At 38.7% G+C, this 19136-nt stretch overlaps 1 protein-coding gene across 1 annotated transcript; it reads right to left on the bottom strand.

Annotated features, from left to right (window-relative positions):
- Positions 1 to 1567: 1567 nt before the first annotated feature.
- On the bottom strand, positions 1568 to 17996 carry LOC120233405 (N-acetyllactosaminide alpha-1,3-galactosyltransferase-like). The gene is made up of 6 exons (XM_039234610.1): positions 17805 to 17996; positions 16992 to 17077; positions 15607 to 15639; positions 12459 to 12512; positions 5304 to 5438; positions 1568 to 2670 (listed from the first exon to the last, which is right to left on the bottom strand). Exons 1-6 carry the CDS (start codon positions 17823 to 17825, stop codon positions 1977 to 1979), a joined length of 1023 nt encoding a protein of 340 aa, XP_039090541.1. The 5' UTR covers positions 17826 to 17996; the 3' UTR covers positions 1568 to 1976.
- Between the last annotated feature and the right edge of the window lie 1140 nt (positions 17997 to 19136).

Raw genomic sequence — 19136 nt, 5'->3', positions numbered from 1 at the left:
CAATTTAGATCAGAGTTCACCAAACAATGAAGAGCCACATATAGTCCTGAGGGAGAGGACCTCACATCATCCTGGATTCTGGGACATGATGAGGGAAACTATGTCAGGTGGTAGTTTGTGTTTTACCCCTTTGGGTGTGATAACTTATTTATACAAAAGTTGGTTGAGTTTTGCAATGTAGAAACATGAAGTCATTTTATGGGAGTTGGGAGGAGGAAGATGGGAGCTCTGTAGCAACATGGATGGACCATGGTAGCCATTTGTCTTTTTACTCTCAGATTTCTATCTCATTTTCCCCACACTTCCACTCAGTGTGGCAGGGATCTGCATTTCCCAGACTCCATTGCGTCCTACTACTGGAAACACAGGCAGACAGGATAGGAGAAGGAGAAAAGTCTCTGTATTTCTTTCTTGTCTCTGTCTGTCTCTATCTCCTTTGGGTGACATCCTTAGCAGTGACTAGGACTCCTCTTTTTTTGTCTCCACTCATGCCAGGCAGCTCATGCTAGGTTCTGGCTCTTTGTGGACATTCTACAATTTTTCCTTCAGCCTTAGGAGTCCTATTGCCTTCATTAAAATAAAAAATAGGGGCGCCTGGGTGGCTCAGCCAGTTAAACGCCCAACTTCTGCTCAGGTCATGGTCTCACAGTTTGTGAGTTCAAGCCCCACGTCGGGCTCTGTGCTGACAGCTCAGAGCCTGGAGCCTGCTTTGTATTTTGTGTTTCCCTCTCTCTCTGCTCCTCCCCCACTCACATTCTGTCTCTCTCTCTCTCCAAAATAAACAAACACTAAAAAAAATTAAAAAATAAAAATTATGGGTTGCTTCACTCTCCCTTGTGTGACCCTCAGCTCTGTTATGACCTCTTTTGTATGTCCAGTTCCCTGTGTTAAATCTCCACTGTTTAAAATACCAAGGATAGTAGTATCTGTTTTCCGAACTGGATCCTTACTAGTGATAAAATCTTTGTGTGTGCCTGTATGTGTGCATGTGTATGATATAAATCAATTTGTATAAAGTATAAGTGTGGCTGTGTGTGTATTCATGTGGTGTGGCTGTGTGTGTGTGTGTGTGTGTGTAGGTATGGGTACTCATGTGGTGGGTATATAAATGCATATAAACGGAATATTGAGGGATAAATTTTCAAAGGGAGAGTAAAGGAGGGAACTTCAATTTTCTCTGTATCTTTTCAATTTTCTTTTAGTTTTTATAACAAAACAATTTTGTAGTTTTAAAATGTATAGCTCTTTTTGAATGACTGAGTTTCCAAAGTAATGATCCATCCATCTGATGGCAGCTTTAAATCTTTAAAATTTTGCATAGACAGGATATTATTATAGTTGCAAGTGACTTCTTATCCACACCTCTAGATAATCCCCTTTCTTTTTTATTTTTATGTTATTTTATTTATTTTTTAAATTTAATTTTATTTGAAAGAGAGATGGAGAAGAGGCAGAGGGAGGGAGGGGGGAGAGGGAGAGAGAGAGAGAGAGAGAGAGAGAGAGAATCTTAAGTAGGATCCATGCTCAGCACAGAGCTTGATGTGAGCCTTGGAATCATGACCTGAGCTGAAATCAAGAGTTGGACTGACTGAGCCACCCAAGCACCCTGACAGTCCCTTTTCTTAAGCAGTATGAGAAATGTGTGTCTACATAGATCAATGAAAATATTTCAGATTTCATTTTCTTGTGGCAGATTCTATTTTGTTCAATGTAATCCAACAAATAATATTTCCTCAACATTGACACAGGATATGAAATCACTGTGTCTCCATCTAATGTCAATACATTCATTTTGCCACTGCTAGAGTCCATCTTATACAATTCAAAATAAATATGAGAAGTATGAGTACGCCATGTTGGTGGTCTTGCCATGTTGCTAGTGATTTTTTTAGTGCTAAAATTTATCAAGTGCTAATTTCCCAAGGAATAAGACAAAAATGATGCTCTTATTTTCAGATATCTGAAGTGCTATAAAACTACAATTTAACTCTAAGATTTTTATAATCCTTTTTAGCCCAAGAGAGTTTGATATTATGAATATTAATAATACCTGTTCTAGTAGAATCCCAGCAATATTCAGGTGATAAGAGCTTAGCAGGTTTATGGAGAAAAAAATACTTATTTAAGTGGCTTTCATCATGCCATACTGCTTCAATGCTGTTTTTCTTGTCATTCATGATTCCTTTTAAGCACTCCCTGGCAATATTGAGAACTTGGGTAGGAGTGCCACCAAATACAGCAGCATGGTAATAAAAATCTCCCATGCCAAGAGGTATATATGCTTCTGATAACTCACTTCTTTCATATGGCACATTTATCAGATCTGCCTTGTACCAGTAAGCATGTAACTGAGCTACTGACTCCCCTAGAGTCTCCACGCCATATTTCCTTATGAAGACTTGATCTACATCCATGCAGAAGAGAAAGTCGACTTCATGTTGGATATGATCTACAACATGTTCACTAATAGTCTTCATGCGCATCATGCTGACATCTTGCCATCTCTTCTCTCGCTTAATTTCAAACACTTTGATTGTACGGAGGGGACTCAGCTGTATCCAAGGCATCCTGGAGAAGTTGTCTATCAGGACATAAATTATGACTTTATGGCCAACCATAAAAAACGTATCTGCAGATAATATAAATTCCCTCAAATAGTGGTCAATGTATCTGTGAAGTAAACAAGAAATGATTAAGTTCTTTGTCTTCCATTGCAGTGGAACGCATACTACTTAAGTTACACTGGCCGTAGTTTGTCCAGAAATGCTAGTAGGCAAACTAAATATTAGATGCACTTCTTGAGTTATATTTAAGTAGTGTAAAAGAAAGTGAAATTATCTGCCTTTCCTCTCTCTAATGGGGTTCTGTGGATCATGAGAAAAGAGGACTTCTTCACGAGGGAGAATGAAATATGGTGAGATCAGTAAATGGCACAGAGCCCCGTTGCCAGAGTCTTAAGGGTTATCGGAGAAGTAGGAACTTGTGTTGGGGATTGTAGGCAAGAAGGTCTTGGGTCCTTGCACGAGCAGTGATTGATGTGTGTGGATTGCTTTATGAGGAGGAATTTATGAGGAGTCAGTGATGCAGAAAAGGTCAGAGGCAGCATGGTCAGTACCCGTACTATCTGCACTGTCTTATTTTGCCTTGTGGCCTTCAGTATGGTGCCAAGCTTGCTGGATTAGAAAACAAAACTTTCTCATTTCCGGTCTCTCCAGCCAGTGAAAGATCCTCTGAGTAACAAATGGCCTCAGTAAATTCAATCATACATGCCTCTGCTTCAAATAATATTTATATAATCATTAAAAATAAGTTCTAGATATTGATCTAAGTTTTAAGAAACATAGCAGATGGAGTTGGGAGAAAACTTTCTAGTTTGGAATATCTGAGTTATGGTAATTTAATAATTAAAGCAAGATAAATTATGAAAAATACCTCTTAAAATATTCTACTGAGTTGGAAGCTAGCAACTCAGATACAAAGAAATACAATTCATCCACATTTTTTTAATGGTTAGTGCTTCTTGTGCCATGTTTCAGAAATCATGGTCTCCTCACAGTAGTGAACATATGCTCCTATATTTTCTTCTAGTTGCCTTATTGTTTTAACTTTCACAGTTAAGTCAGGTATCCATTTGAATTAATTTTTGTGTATGGTACAAATAGGGCTGTTTTGTATTGGTCTTAGCCTTTGATAGTAATTCTATTGGCCAAGAATGCCTGGGACTCATGTGGGCCCCTGCTACTTGTGGTGAGACCCCCCCACGGACATTTCCCCTACCAGCCAATGTTGTGGCTGGACCAGCCCACACTTACAAGATGCTCCTCAGCAACAACCATCAGAAAACTTTGAGAAAATGAGGTTTCTTACAAGTCCTGGAGGGTACAAAGTAAGCACAGGGCCACAGAGTGAGGTCTTAGGTAAGGAGAAAGAAGGGGCTAGTCCTTGGGGGTTCTGCTTTTATTAGGCTGGGGGATGGGGTGCCAAGGCTTTCACAACTCCACTCATTATTGCAGAATTTGAAACCTAAGAGCAGAAATGAAAGTGCAGGAAGGAAAATATGGGGTCCCTCAAGTGGTCAGTTACATAGGTTACCCAGGCCTTTCTAAAAGGGGAATTTCACAGGAGGGCCAACCTGGCTCTTTACCTAGTTGTTTAGCTGGTGACCAATCAGGTCACAGCCCGCAACATGTTTATTTGAGTTGGATGTCTTTGAAGTGGGTGCCTCAGTAATCAAAAGTTTAATGTCAGGTATTTACAAGAAAAAAAGATTATCATCAGGCACTTTCACTACAATGGCAAACTTATTTTTTTTTTCAAGTTTTTGAAAACTTTCTATTTTGGAATGACATTAGATTTATGGAATAGGTGCAAATGTATTATACAGAGTTCCCATATACATTTTATGCATCTTCCCCTAATGTTAGTATCTTATATAACCATAGTACATTTGTCAAAACTAGGAAATTATCAGTGGTTAAATACTATAACTTAACCACAGATTTTATTTTTATTTCACCAGTTTTGCCCCTAATGGCCTTCTAGTTTTCAAGATCCAATCCAGAGTACACATTACATTTAGTCATTATGTCTCACTAAGCTCTTCCAGTCTGTCTCCATTTCTCTCCTTGTCATTCATGATCCTGACCATTTTGAAGAGTACTGATCAGGTATTTTGTAGAATGGCCCTCAGTTTGGGTTTTCCTGATGTTTTCTTAGGTAAAGTTAATTTCAGTACGGTCACATTATCAACCTCTTCCTTTATGATTAGTATTTTCTGTATCTTGATGAAGAAATCCTTTTCTGTCTTGATTTCATGAAGATATACTGCGGTTTGCCCTTTAAGTTTGAGTCTTTAAACTACCTGAGAATTATGTTTGTATATGCTTGTGTATGGTATGCCACAGAGAGGTGCAATTGTGGTTTTTCCATGCCGACGTCAACTTTCTCCAGCATCATTTATGAAAGTCTTTCCCTACATATCCACAAAGTCATGGCCACGGTCTTTCACACTTGCATGGGCATTTCTGCTTAATTATATTGGCTTCTTTGTTCATCCCTGGATGATTGTGAATTTTATTGATTTTTTTTCAAAGAACCAGCTTTTTGATTCTTTGATTTTACTCTATGGCTTTTCTGTTTTTAGTTTCATGGATTTCTGTTTTCATCTTTACTATTTCTTTACTTCCGTTGACTTTGGCTTTATTCTGTTCCATTTTTTCTAGATTCTTGAGGCATGATAATTGATAATCTCCTATTTTCTATAATGAAAAGCTTGAATGTAAAGGATATTTGGCAGTACCTACCCTCCTACGGCAAACACAGTCAACCCCATGGTAATTTTATGCTTTGCATAATAGTGTTCCAATATTTCTTCATTGAAAGTGCCATGCCACACAACTGGAGCTGACCAGTTGGTGGTGGTCAGGTTCATGGATTGACTGTAAGAAAGACATAAGAATTATTAACAAGATACCTTTTAATAAAACTGTAGTAGATGTTACTAATGTATAAAGCCTCTGCGGCATTTCTTTATGCCTAACTCAAAGCCTTGATGGTTATGATAAACTAGAGAAACAGCTTGCCAGAAATGGCCAGATCATTACAAAAGTACATGTACAGATTCATTATACTGTGATTCCAAGATCTTTGAGGACACAGTTACAATGTCACCCAAAGTCTAAAATATCATTATCTCTTATATTTTGGACAAAATCTCCTGGTCTTGGGCTTTTTGACTATAATTATTTTCAGAGACCATATTTTGAAAAATGATCTTCCTAGGTTCATAATCTAAAATGCTACCAGTGCTAATATTACTGCATACTGTCAGAATCAACTTTGTTAGAACTCTGGAAGGTAGCCAAAAATTTAGAGCAATCAAACAAAAGTTAAAAAAAAAAAAAAAGACTCAACATAATAGAAGGAAAACTGTGGTATTTTAACTTAGTCTTGCACCAACTTGCTCCCAGTATGGCAGTGGTGTTGAAAACAGCAAACCATGTTCTCAGTTTGAGTATCTGCTTTGGGATGGAGAAGAGTGGATCTAATTCCAAAGGAAATATGGTTCTCCATTTTGACCTGAGAGTTCCCCAAAGGATTGGACTCTTAGTGCTTCCTTTTGTTTCACTTAACTCAGAACTCTCTCAAAATGGAAAAGTGGCTAAGTAGAGGGAAATTCTTGAAACCATTTTAAAAAGGAACAAGCCCCTGCCACCTGAAGCAAGAAATTACAGTTGGAATAAACACTAGATATGCTGAAAGTCTTGGAGGAAAAAAAATTGGAAGAGAGTTCTTTGAAAAGTAAAGGCTTTGGACAAGATCCCTTGTATAATGAGGAATTAAGAAATCCATGCACATGTTCAGGGCAGGTTACATGCTCAGAAAAGATCCCTGAAGATCCTAAACTTTCACCTCTGGCTGATATTTAGACTCAGTGCAAGCAGGAAGTGAAGGCTAAGGCAGAGTTGTAAACAGATCAGCTGTGTTGAAGGAGGGCCCAAACACAGAGCCAATCTTCAAAGACTGTAAGAGGGTTCTTTTTCACCCCTTCCCTTCCCTTCCCTTCCGTTTCCTCTCCTTCCCTTCTTCCTCTTCTTCCTCCTCCTTCCCCTCCCCCTCCTCCTCTTCCTCCTCCAATAACCCTCCAATCACCACCATCACCACCATGGCTCCAGGTATTTAAGGATATCTCTAACAAACCACTAGCTGATGACAAGCTAAAGGAACAGGGATCTCTCAGACCCAACAAGACAAAGAATACAGTCTTTAAAAATAGTCTGGAAAAGTCGTCAAACGGACAAATAACTACAATCCACAGCAAGCAAGAACAACAAACTCTGAGGAGGCAAAAGAATCTGAATTCCAAAGTGACCACATTATAATATCCAAAATGCCTAGTTTTCAACTAAAAATTATGAGGCATGCAAGGAAACAAGAATGTATGGTCCATTGACAGGGGAAAAGAATTAACAAAAACTGTCCCTGGAGAAGCCCAGACATTGGGCTTACTAGAACAAGACTTTAAATCAACTATTTTAAATAAGCTGAAAGAGCCAAAGAAAACCATGGAAAAAGAACTAAAGGAAATCAGGAGAACAAAGGGCTTAACAAACAGAGAATGTGAATAAAGAGATAGAAATTATAAAAAGGAACCAAATAGAAATTCTGGAGCTGAGAAGTATGATAGTTGAAATTAAAAAACAAAACAAAACAAAACAAAAAAAAACTTGCCATAGGATTTCAATCACAGACTTGAGCAGACACACATAGAACATTTTAATCAACAACAGAATACATATTCTTCTCAAATACACATGAGATATTTTCCAAGATAGATCATACGTTAGGCCATAATACAAATCTCAGTAAACTTAAAATGGTTGGAAACATACAAACTCTCTTTTCCACTGACAGTGGAATGAAATTATTAACAGAAGGCAATCTGGAAAGTTCACAAATAAATGGAAATTAAAACACTCTTAAACAACCAATGGGTCAAAGATAAAAACCACAAAGGGAATCAGAAAATACATTGAGAGGAATAAAAATGAAAATACAACATACTAAAACTTATGGGATGCAGTGAAAAGCAGTACTCATAAGGAAATGTATAGCAGTAAACATCTGTATTAAACAAGAAGAAAGATATCATATTGATAACCAAAACTTCCACCTTAAGGACCTAGAAAAAAGTAGCAAACTAAACCCTAAACAAGAAGAAGGAAGAAATAATAAGTACTGGAGCAGAGATGGCTAACATAGAGGAAATGAAAAACATGATAGAATTAATGAAGCCAAAAATTGGTTATTGGAAAATATCAGTAAAATTGGCAAATCTTTAACTTGATTGACCAAAACCAAAAATCCAGAAATGACTCCAATTATTAAAATCAGGAATGGAATTGAGGACATTACTACAGACCTTACAGATAGAAAAAACATTATAAGAGGATGCTATGAGCAACTGTACACAAACTTAGTAGATAACATAGATAAAATGGGCAAATTCCTAGAAACACACAGACTACCAAAAAGAAATAGAAAAATTTAATAGACCTGGAACAAGGCAGTAGAATAAATGAAAAGAATTGAATTGGTAATCAAAAATCTCCCAACAAAGAAAAGCCCAGGACCAGATGGCTGGTGAATTCTACCAAATATTTAACATATCAATACCAATCATTCTCAAAGTCTTCCAAAGAAATTGAAGAGGAGAGAGCATTTTCTAACTCATTCTATGTGGTCAGAATTACAAAAGCCAGGAAAAGACACCTCAAGAAAACTTTAGACCAATATCAATTATGAATAAAGATGCAAAAATCCTCAACAATATATTTATAAACTGAATCTGGCAGCATATTAAAATCTGAAGTGAGATTTATTCCAGGAATGCAAGCTGGTTCAACCTACAAATACCAAAAACAAAACAAAGCAAGACAAAACTATACAAATACCAATCAGTGTAAAACACCATATTAATAAAATGGAAGGAAAAACCACATGATCATCTTAATTGATGCAGAAAAGGCATTCGACAAAATTCCCACAATACTGCATGATAAAAATACCCAACGAATTAGGAATAGAAGGGAAATTCCTCTGCATGATAAAGGGCATCTTATGTAAAACTCACCGTTGACATCATACTTATTTTTGAGAGACTGAAAGCTTTGCCCCTAAAATCAGGAACAAGACAAGGCTGTCTGTTTTATCTACTTCCTTTTAACAATGTACTGGAGGTTTAGGGCAGTTGGGCAAGAAAAGGAAATAAAAGATATCTAAATTGGAAAGGAAGAAGTAAAACTATCTCTACTAACAGAAAATTCTAAGCAATCTACCAAAAAAAAAAAAAAAACAAAACACAACCACAGCCAACTATTAGAACTAGTAATTGTTGCAGGACACAACATCAACATGCAAAAATCATTGATGTTTCCATACACTAGAAATGTGTATGGAAAATAAAATTAAGAAACATTTTTATTTACAAAGGAACAAAACGAATAAAATATTTAGGAATACACACAACCAAAGGAGGTGTAGGATTGGTACAATGAAAACTACAAAGCATTATTGAAAAAGATTAAAGAAGGCCTAGATAAATGGAGAGACATCCATGTTTATGGATTGGAAACTTAACATTGTTAAGATGGCAAAGTTAAAGTGCCCCAAAGTGAGCTACTGATTCAAGGCAATTCCTACATGGAGTGTGTTGAATAGTAACCCCTTCCCCACCCATTCAAATCCACTTGGAATTTTAGAATGTTACCTTATTTAGAAATAATGTCTTTTGCAGATGCAATTAATTATGATGAGGTCATTCTGAATTAGATTTGGCTTGTGAATCCAATAACAGGTGTTCTTTTAAGAAGATAAAAGGGCATATAGAGGAGAGATACAGACAAGGCCATGTAAAGACAAAGGGGGAGACTGGAGCTGAGCTTTCACAAGCCAAAGAATGCCTGGGGCCACCAGAGGCTTCAAGAGGCAGGAAGAATTCTTCTCTTGGGCTTTAAAGGGAACAAACATGGCCTGCTGACACCTTGATTTTGAATTTCTGGGGGTGCCTGGGTGGCTCAGTCGGTTAAGCGACTGACTTGAGCTCAGGTCATGATCTCACAGTTTGTGGGCTCGAGCCCTACGTCGGGCTCTGTGCTGACAGCTCAGAGCCTGGAGCCTACTTTGGATTCTGTGGCTCCCCTTCTCTCTGCCTCTCCCCTGTTCATGCTCTTCTCTCTCTGTTTCTCAATAATAAATAAATGTTAAAAAAAAAATTTTTAAAAAGATTTTGGATTTCTGGACATCAGAGTTGTGAAAAAATTAATTTATGTTGTTTCAAGTCACACAGTTTTGGCAATTTGTTACAGCAGCCCTGGGAAGCTAATATACTATCAATTTTCTTACTGCCAATTTAATTAATTAAATTAAATTAAATTTGATTATTTTTGCTGAAAGGCATAAACTGAGCCTAAAATTCATAAGGAGTTGTAAGGGACCCCAAATAGCCGTAACAATCTTGAAAAAGAAAAACAAAATTGGAGGATTCATACTTCCTGATTTCAAAACTTACTGCAAAGATACAATAATCAAAACAGTGTGTTATTGGCATAAGGATAGACATATATAGATCAAAGGAATAGAACTGAGTATGTAGAAAACCCATACAACTCTGATCAGTTAATTTTAAATAAAAGGTGCCAAGACCATTCAGTGGGGAAAAATAGTGTTCTCAACAAATTGTGCTGGGACAAATGGATATCCACATTTAAAAAAATGAAGTTGGACTCTTATCTCCCACTGTAAACATTAATTCAAAATGGATCAAAGACTTAAATATAAGAGCAAAAATGATAAAACTCTTAGAAGAAAACTACAGTAAATTTTCATGATTTTGGATTTGGCAATCATTTCTTAGATGTGACACCTAAAGCACAGTCATCAGAAGAAAAAAAATTAGGTAAATTAGACTTCAGCAGAAAAATTTTCTGCATCCAAGGACATTAACAAGAAAGCGGAAAGGAGACCCACAGATAGAAACTGACATTTTACAAAAGTAAAGATCCAAGTGGCCAATATTCATGTGAAAAGGTATTTAACCTTGATGGTCATCAAGGAAAAGAATGAAAACAGAATGAGAATTGATGTACTGTTGGAAGAAAAAGATTCTATTGGGGCACCTGGGTGACTCAGTCAGTTAAGTGTCCAACTCTTGGTTTCGGCTCAGGTCATGATCTCTTGGTTTTGTGGGTGTGAACCTCACATCAGGCTCTGTGCCGACAGTGTGGAGCCTGCTTGGGATTTTCTGTCTCCCTCTCTCTCTGCCCCTCCCCAACTCATGCTGTCTCTGTCTCTCTCAAAATACATAAATAAACTTAAAAAAAAAAAAGATTCTATTAACTATTTCAGAACCTGTTATGGACTGAACGCTGTTTCCCCCAAATTCATATGTTGAAGCCTTAATCCCCACTGTGGCTACTTGGAGACAGGGGCTTCAGAGAGGTAATTAAGGTTAAATGAGGTCATAAGGGCAGGGCCCAAATTCAATAGGACTGGTGTCCTTAAAAAAAGAAGAGATACCATGGATGCTTGCAGATGCTGGTGCACAGAGGAAAGTCCCAGTGAGGACAGGAGAGCCCAGGAGAGAGGCCTCAGGGTAAACCAAACTTTCTACACCTTGACCTTCCACTTCTAGCCTTCAGAAGTGGGAGGAAATAAATTTATATTAAGCCCCCCCAAAAAATGCAGTGGAAACTGAATTTTATCGGTTGCCAATTTGGAATCTGAGTAAATGATTATATGGTTTTCTCCTTTGTTCAATTGTTTATGATGAATCATCATGCTGAGTTACAAGGATATGCCTTACTTGTCTCGTGAGCGGGATCCTGTGCCAGTTATTAACCTAACATCTTTCATGACTAAACCCACCGCACTATAGCGGGCTTTGTTATACTGAGCCAGGACTCTGCAAACCACATCTCTCCCTTGCCAGCAGGCACCCTGTTAGGCTCTGCTAACAGAGGGCACTCGAGGAAAATTACAAGCCTGGGGGAAGAAGGAACTTGCTCTTTCCTGTTTCCTGGGGGCTCCTTGCCTGCCTCCCCTGTAAGACTCCACCACCGAGATACAATTCCATCTGGATCCAGATTTCAGCTTTTCCAGCACTGGCAAACCCAGCCTCACTGTGCCCCTCCCTAGAGGTCTGGCTCCTTGTTCCAAGAGGCTTTTCTGGAGCTTGGTGGTACTAGCACCAAGTGAATGTGTCTTAAGCCTACTGAGTTTAAGCTCTCCAAGTTTCTAGGGTTTAATAATTTTGGCCTCTTACTTCTGTTTCTTGGGCCCTAGGGAAAATAGTTACTTCCTGTGGTTGTTGCCTGCATGACACCTTAGAATTCTCTTTTCAGACTTTACAGGTACCTAGTTAACAACTTCATATTAGTTAACAATTCTTTGTATGAAATTGTTTTTTTTAAATAATCAGTGTGCTTTATGTGTCCTGGTTAGATCTGATAAAAGTTATAATGTCGTAGGAGGATGGGTCATGGGCCATTATCCAATCATGATCTTGGCTAGATGTCTCCTTTCAAAGTTTTAATTCAGACAAGCACTGAAGCCCTGTAGCACCAGGGAGAAAGACAGGTACGTCCAGTAAGGAGAGGCAGGCAGAGAAGCCAGTGGAAAGCTGTTGTATTAAAGTGTGAAGTCCAGATGACCCATCTATCTGTCCCATCTATTTGGCTTTGGTTCCCTCATTGGCGAAATGAGGAGAATCCACCAAATGATCAAACATACACCCTTCACATTTTGACCTGCCATAACATTAGGGCTACTGGGTTTCTGTCATCTCTACTCTCTATTATGGAGGAGGTGAGCCTTAATGTCCATTGGGACACCGCTTATTTTTAAAAATGTAATCAAAGATCCAACTGCTGCCCAAACTGTGTTTGATTTGGAGTTCTTACCTGGGAGAAAACCAGTCTGATAGCTTTAATTCCTTTGATGGACTGTTCACAGACCTAGCAGAAGAAATAATGCAAAGAATCACACTATATCTGGTTGAGCTTGAGATAATTGAATGTCTACCAAATCAAAGGCTTCATGATGATATGATGTAAAATGCAAGATAAGCATGGAGCAATAAGAAGAGCGATGATGAACTTTGATGGTAGTGGCATGGAAAATCATGATTTCTAACCTTGACTTAGTCTCTGTGCTGCCCAGAAGTCTTTGTGTGTTTCTACAGTGCTCATTCTCCTTCTTCTCACTGATAGAGAAATAGCAGTATCACATGAACCCTCCCTCAATTTTCTGCCACCTTGCCTCCAAATTTATCTAGAGTATTGATTTTCCCCCCTCTATTGTACTGGAAATAGCTCCCTCCTATCTGTCTAAGTTTAGCCTTAAATATTCTGGCTTCTCAGGAGCCCTGATTTGAGAATTATTCTGAGAGATTTTTCCTAGGTTTTCTATTTGATCAATTGACATGCTTGCGGGCATTTTCTTGTGGCTTCAAATTTGTATGTGCAATTAGACTTCTCCCGGGAATTTAAGACTCAGACATCCAACTGTGTTCTGAAGTCTCCTGCTTGAAGTTTGCACAGATACCACAAGATGAAGATGCTCAGTGTGAAAGTCATCATGACTTCCCCAAAGTAGGTCCTGTTCAAATGTTGCCTTATCTCACTGGATCCACGTGGATTGGCAAGCCAGAAGTGTGTGAATCATTCTACACTCAGAGCACTCTCTAAATCCCAACTTCAAATCTGTCTTTAAACCCTGCTGGTTTTACCTCCAAAACATCGCTCACATCCACTCCTTATCTTCATTCTCTTCCACCACATGACTCCAAGTCATGGTCATCTCTTACCCGGGCTACTGCAATCATCTGCTAATTGGTCTTACTGTCTGTACACTTTAACCAAGACTTTGTAGCATGAAAAATGTCAAAGGTATGCAGGCTGAAAGAGAATAGTATAATGAACCTCCATATTCCCATCCCAAATTAACACTGTGATACCCTCTCTGCCTGTCTTTGTTCTGGCCCTTTTCAACCCATTCTCCATATGTCCACTCTGCTTCCTCTATCATGTTTCTGAAGCTCCAGGGCTCCCATGTTATTATTGTTTAACAGCATTCAATGCCTTTCCATTGGCCTAAGGATCATGTCCACACCCCTTATATGGCCATAACATTCTGCATGATCTGACCCTTCACCCTGTTCCAGCCATTTTTCCTACTTGGCCCCTCAATTAGAATGTTCCAGACTCACTGGCCTTTTTTTTTTTTTTTTAATTTTTTTTTAATGTTTTATTTATTTCTAGGAGAGACAGAGAGAGAGAGACAGCGTGAGCAGGGGAGGGTCAGAGAGAGAGGGAGTTACAGACTCTGAAACAGGCTCCAGGCTCTGAGCTGGCAGTCAGCACAGAGCCCGACGTGGGGCTCGAACCCACGAACCGCGAGATCATGACCTAAGTGAAAGTCGGATGCTTAACTGACTAAGCCACCCAGGCGCCCCGCTCACTGGCCTTTTTAAGTTTCCTTAAACAAGCCACACTTCAACCAGCTAATTCCCAAACAGCCTTTAGGTCTTATGTGTTTATTTTATTTTCAAGAGAGAGAGAGACAGAGCATGAGCAGGGGAGGGCCACAAAGAGAGAAGGAAACACAGAATCTGAAGCAGGCTCCAGGCTCTGAGCTGTCCGCCCAGAGCCTGATGCAGGGCTCAAACTCACAGACTGTGAGATCATGACCTGAGTGGAAGTCAGACACTTAACTGACTGAGCCACCCAGGTGCCCTATACGTCTTATTTTAAATATCCTCACCTAAGGGAAGTATTCCCTAACCTACTAGGTGAGATTAGATTCCTTTCATTAATAGCTAACACTTACGGAATACTTTCCTGAGTATTATCTAATTTAATCTACCCCTATGATATAGGTACTGTTATTGTTATTGTTATTATCCTCATTTTACTAGACAAGGAAACTGAGGCACAAAGAGTTATTATTCTCTCATCCATAGTCACATACCAGGTGGAAAGACTAACAGTTAGCCAGAGTCCTTACTTCCTCCTTGCCATAAACTCTAATGGCACCTGGGCTAGCATATCTTTGGAGAGTTGATCCTGGGCTGAGTTAACGAGGGGCAGCTGTGGAGCTGAGTCATATGTCATAAGTCCATCTTTGTGCCTGTGTACACTGATAGAAGCACTCAGTGTCCAGGGTGTGATTGAGACATAGCCTTCTACACAGGTACCCGGCTCATTGACAGCAAAGCATTTGGATACTGAGTATTAGTGTGTTAAGGCTATAGAATCCTGATGCGAAGAAGAGCTGATATTAAGGATGGAATGGTTGTCAGATTGTGTTGCATTGTGTACATTTTACCAGAAAATACTTTAATTCATTCTTTCTTCCAGGCTCTGCTGCAGCAGACCTTTCTTGCATATTTCCACCTTTGTCTACTGGTTTTCCTGCTGTTTTCAGGGGTTGAGAGTTACCGCCCCCTGTTAGCCATGGCTCTGGATGGGGGAAACATACCCTCCCCTGAAAACCATCTTATTATATTATTTTCACTCACAGAGCAGCCCACCCACATGTAGAGTCCTGGTCTTAGTGAGAGTGTTGTACAGCATAGAACCAGCTGAGACAAGGCCCTTGGACACAATAAGCATCAGAAAGGAAGTTTCTTTCACTTCATTAAGAGTTTGGGTCTTACACAATCTGTGGGGAAGTTTTCTTCTCTGCATACATTCTGATGGCATGAAATTATAGGTGGCCTGTGGTTAATACAATCTCCCAAGAATCTTTTAGCTGAAACTTTCTCCTGTGTGATTTTCCAGAGCTTTAAAAGACCTAAGCTTCCTGGAAGCTGAGTTCTGGTTCCTGTAACACGGTTCCCCTAACCACTTCTAAGTCCTCCATTACAGATAGCACTGCGCCAGTCTGCTCTAGTACTCTGACCTTAAAGGAGCATCTCCAACACACGTGTCTAAAATTGCTTTGGTTTACCGTGCCTGGAGGAAGCAAAGACTTGCAGGTACTCCACTGCCCTCCAACGGGTTTTATCCTTAAGGAAGAGGTCATAGCATATTTGTAAATAAGACTTACCAGCACCGGTATATCCTCAGTAGTTTCTTTGTGCTTAGGGTAAACAAAAAGCATTACATTACTTTAAACTTACATAAAAAGTTTCCATATTTAAGATGACTGGAGTTATACTCCAGCAATCCGTTCATTTTATTACTTAACCTTACCAAATATTCAGTGAACACATAATATGGACAAAATATTTGTGTCTCCCTTAAATTTGAATGTTGACATTCTAACCCCCAACATGATGGTATTAGGAAGTAGGGCCTTTGAGACATGATTGGGTTATTAGGTTAAAGCCCTCCATGAATGGAATTAGTGCTTACAAAAGTGATAACAGTGATTATCACTTACAAAAGTGATAACAGAAAATTCCCTTGTCCCTTCTACCACGAAGGACATAGTGAGAAGGTGGCTGTCTATGAAACAGGACAGCAAGTCCACCAGTGCCTTGATTTTGGACCTCTCAGCCTCCAGAACTGTGAGAAATGAATTTCTGGTGTTCATAAGCCATCCAGTGTATGGTATTCTGTTACGGCAGATCAAACGGACTAAGATACAGACCATGTGTCAAATATATTATTGGTTGCAGAGATACAGTAATGAACATGATAAAAAAAAATCACTACAGTTAAGGACTTCACACACTATGTCTTAAAAAAGAAAACCTAATTCTTTGCATTATAAATGAAAGAAAAACTTAATACCATTGAAACCATGGAGTTTGCTAATTGCCAATGAAATCTTTCTACTTGTGTAAATATGTAGAAGGCAAATACCATACATAGTGCCACAAGTCACCAATATTAGGGATGTTTCTTTAAAAAGATGCTGCCTATTTAAAAATGGCAGTTTCGGGGCGCCTGGGTGGCTTAGTCGGTTAAGCGTCCAACTTTCGCTTAGGTCATGATCTCGCGGTTCGTGGGTTTGAGCCCCGCGTCGGGCTCTGTGCTGACTGCCAGCTCAGAGCCTGGAACCTACTTCAGAGTCTGTATCTCTCTCTCTCTCTGACCCTCCCCTGCTCACGCTGTCTCTCTCTCTCTCTCTCTCCTAGAAATAAATAAAAAAATATTAAAAAAAAATAAAAATAAAAATGGCAGTTCCGCCAATATTTACTAACTGCCTTAATTACACGGTTACTGTCTTGTTGGCTTAACATTGCTTGTCCTCACACATACGGGCCTACAATTATGTTTAGCTTTGTTTCCATTAGAAACTAAGACCTTTTATGCTGAAGGTTGTGTTTATGTTGACACAGTTAAATGCTGTTGGATATTTTGGGGTATGTTGGATTGATACATTTCGATGCTGATTTTATTCAGGGGGTTAACCTATCATCTTTCTGACATAGTAGATCTTTATCAAACCCCAGAGTAAAATATTCATTAATTTTTAAAAATTACCTAGGATGATACTGTCTGTGCAAAGCCCATAGAAACAATAAAAGTAGTAACAGTTGAGTTGTTTTTCTTCTGTATTTCATCCTTTCCTAAGAGGAAAAAGAAACAGATAAAGGTAGATTAAATATAGTGCAATGAATACAGAGTAAGCTGTGTTGAATTATGACTCTCCATGACTTTAACTAGATGACTTAATAGATATTGGCTAGGATTTAAGGCACCTCTGGTCCTTGGATGTCTCTCTATATGAAAATAGAGTTTTAAGCCTGTGGAGACACTTTGCATGGGAGCCAGCTGCCCAAAGCCAGGACATTAGCTGTCTAAGCTGGCCTTGATGCAAGAGATTTTATAACCTTCATTTGTCTTCTCTAGATTACACAGGGATTTTCCTACAGAAAAGAAAAAATACCAATGCCACTTGCCAGCCTAACTCACAGAGGGGGGTGTCAGAGAAAAGAGATAATTGTGAAAATACTTACTTGGACTTTAAAGAGGTATATAGTTATGAAGGAACTTATTTTTAGTGAAATAGCATTATGAAGTTCATCAAGACAGGTGACAGGACTGATAACAGCATAAAATAATGCTCCTCAAAAGTATTTGAATATAAAATTGATTCCAAACATGGGCTAGAGGCTAACCTATAATGTTTAGATTATTTTCACCTTGACTTGGAATTTTAGCTATCAAGTTTATAAAGCTCCTATGGATGAATTTTGTCTATGTAATATGAAATTGTCTATGCTGTATGAAATTGTGTGCAGAAAAGGAGTTGAATGTGGCTCGATTTGGCTGAAATTAAGGACAAGCTCTTACCTTTTGTTTTCCTAAGATCATCCAGTATTTTTACACAGTTTCTTCCTTGGAGACTCAACATTTATGGTACGGTGGTTTGGGAAAACATGTGGAAAATCTCAAGTGGGCAGACAGTTTTCAAGCAGGACATTCTGAGACCTTTGATAAATCATGAATCAGATACCCTGGTACTGGTTCTTTGGCCCTCCCCAGTTTGCCTCCTTATTATTTCATTCTTCTGGGAATGCTGATGTCACCACATTCTCTTTTGATGATGAAAGAATTAGATACTTGTAATCATAATAGTTCATAAGCCAGTAGCTTCTCTTTGTCATTACCAAGGGACTAGATTTTCTCCCATTTAGGAAAAGAAAATAGGATCATTAAAGTTCATTTCTTTCCTTGAGCTTTTTTCAAACCTTCTACTGCATTTTACAAAAATTTTTTATGTTTATTTATTATTGAGACAGAGAGAGACAGAGCATGCGATGGGGAGGGTCAGAGAGAGAGGGAGACACAGAATCCGAAGCAGGCTCCAGGCTCTGGGCTGTCAGCATAGAGCCCGACCCGGGGCTGGAACTCTCAGACTGCGAGATCATGACCTGAGCCGAAGTCAGACGCTTAACCAACTGAGCCACCCAGGTGCCCCTATTTTTAATTGAAGTACAATTTACATAAAGTAAAACACATGCAGTTTAAATGTACAGTTTATTGGGGCTTTTCTTACACATGTACATGTATATGTAAAAATCACTTTACTTAGATACAGAATATCTCCATGCCCCCAGTAATTTTTTTCCTGTGCCTCTTTGAGTCACTACTCTCCCCCACACAGGAAACCAGTGTTCTGATTTCTATGACTATAGCTGAGTGATTCCTACTATGGGACTTCACATAAATAGTGTTGCATGGCATGTACTCTTTGCATTTGTTTTTTTTTCCACTCATGGTTTTGCAACTCATCTATGTTGTGTGTATCTTATACATACCAAAAGGTTAATTCAAAATGAATTATAGATCTAAGCATAAAAGCTAAAGCCACAAACTTTAACAGAAAAACATAGGAGGATATCTTTCTAACTTGAGGATAGATAAAGGTCTCTTAGAAGGTAACAGACAACAACTAAAACAATGATAAATCATACTTCATTATAATTAGAAGGCTTTTGCTCATCAAAAGACACCATTAAGAAATTAATGAGCCATTACTACTCACAAATGGTTTATAGTAACCTAAATGATACATACCATACATGATCCATTCAGGAAATAAAATCCGTATTAATGTTAGAACGTTTACTTATTTGTTTATTTATTTATTTTGAGAGGGAGAGAGAGCATGAACAGGGGAGA

The sequence above is a fragment of the Hyaena hyaena genome, unplaced genomic scaffold (genome assembly GCF_003009895.1).
Source record: "Hyaena hyaena isolate Hyena2069 unplaced genomic scaffold, ASM300989v1 scaffold_90, whole genome shotgun sequence".
NCBI classification, from domain to species: Eukaryota; Metazoa; Chordata; class Mammalia; order Carnivora; family Hyaenidae; genus Hyaena; species Hyaena hyaena.
The sequence above is the reverse complement of the archived record's forward strand: the minus strand, read 5'-3'. Positions and strand labels throughout refer to the sequence as shown.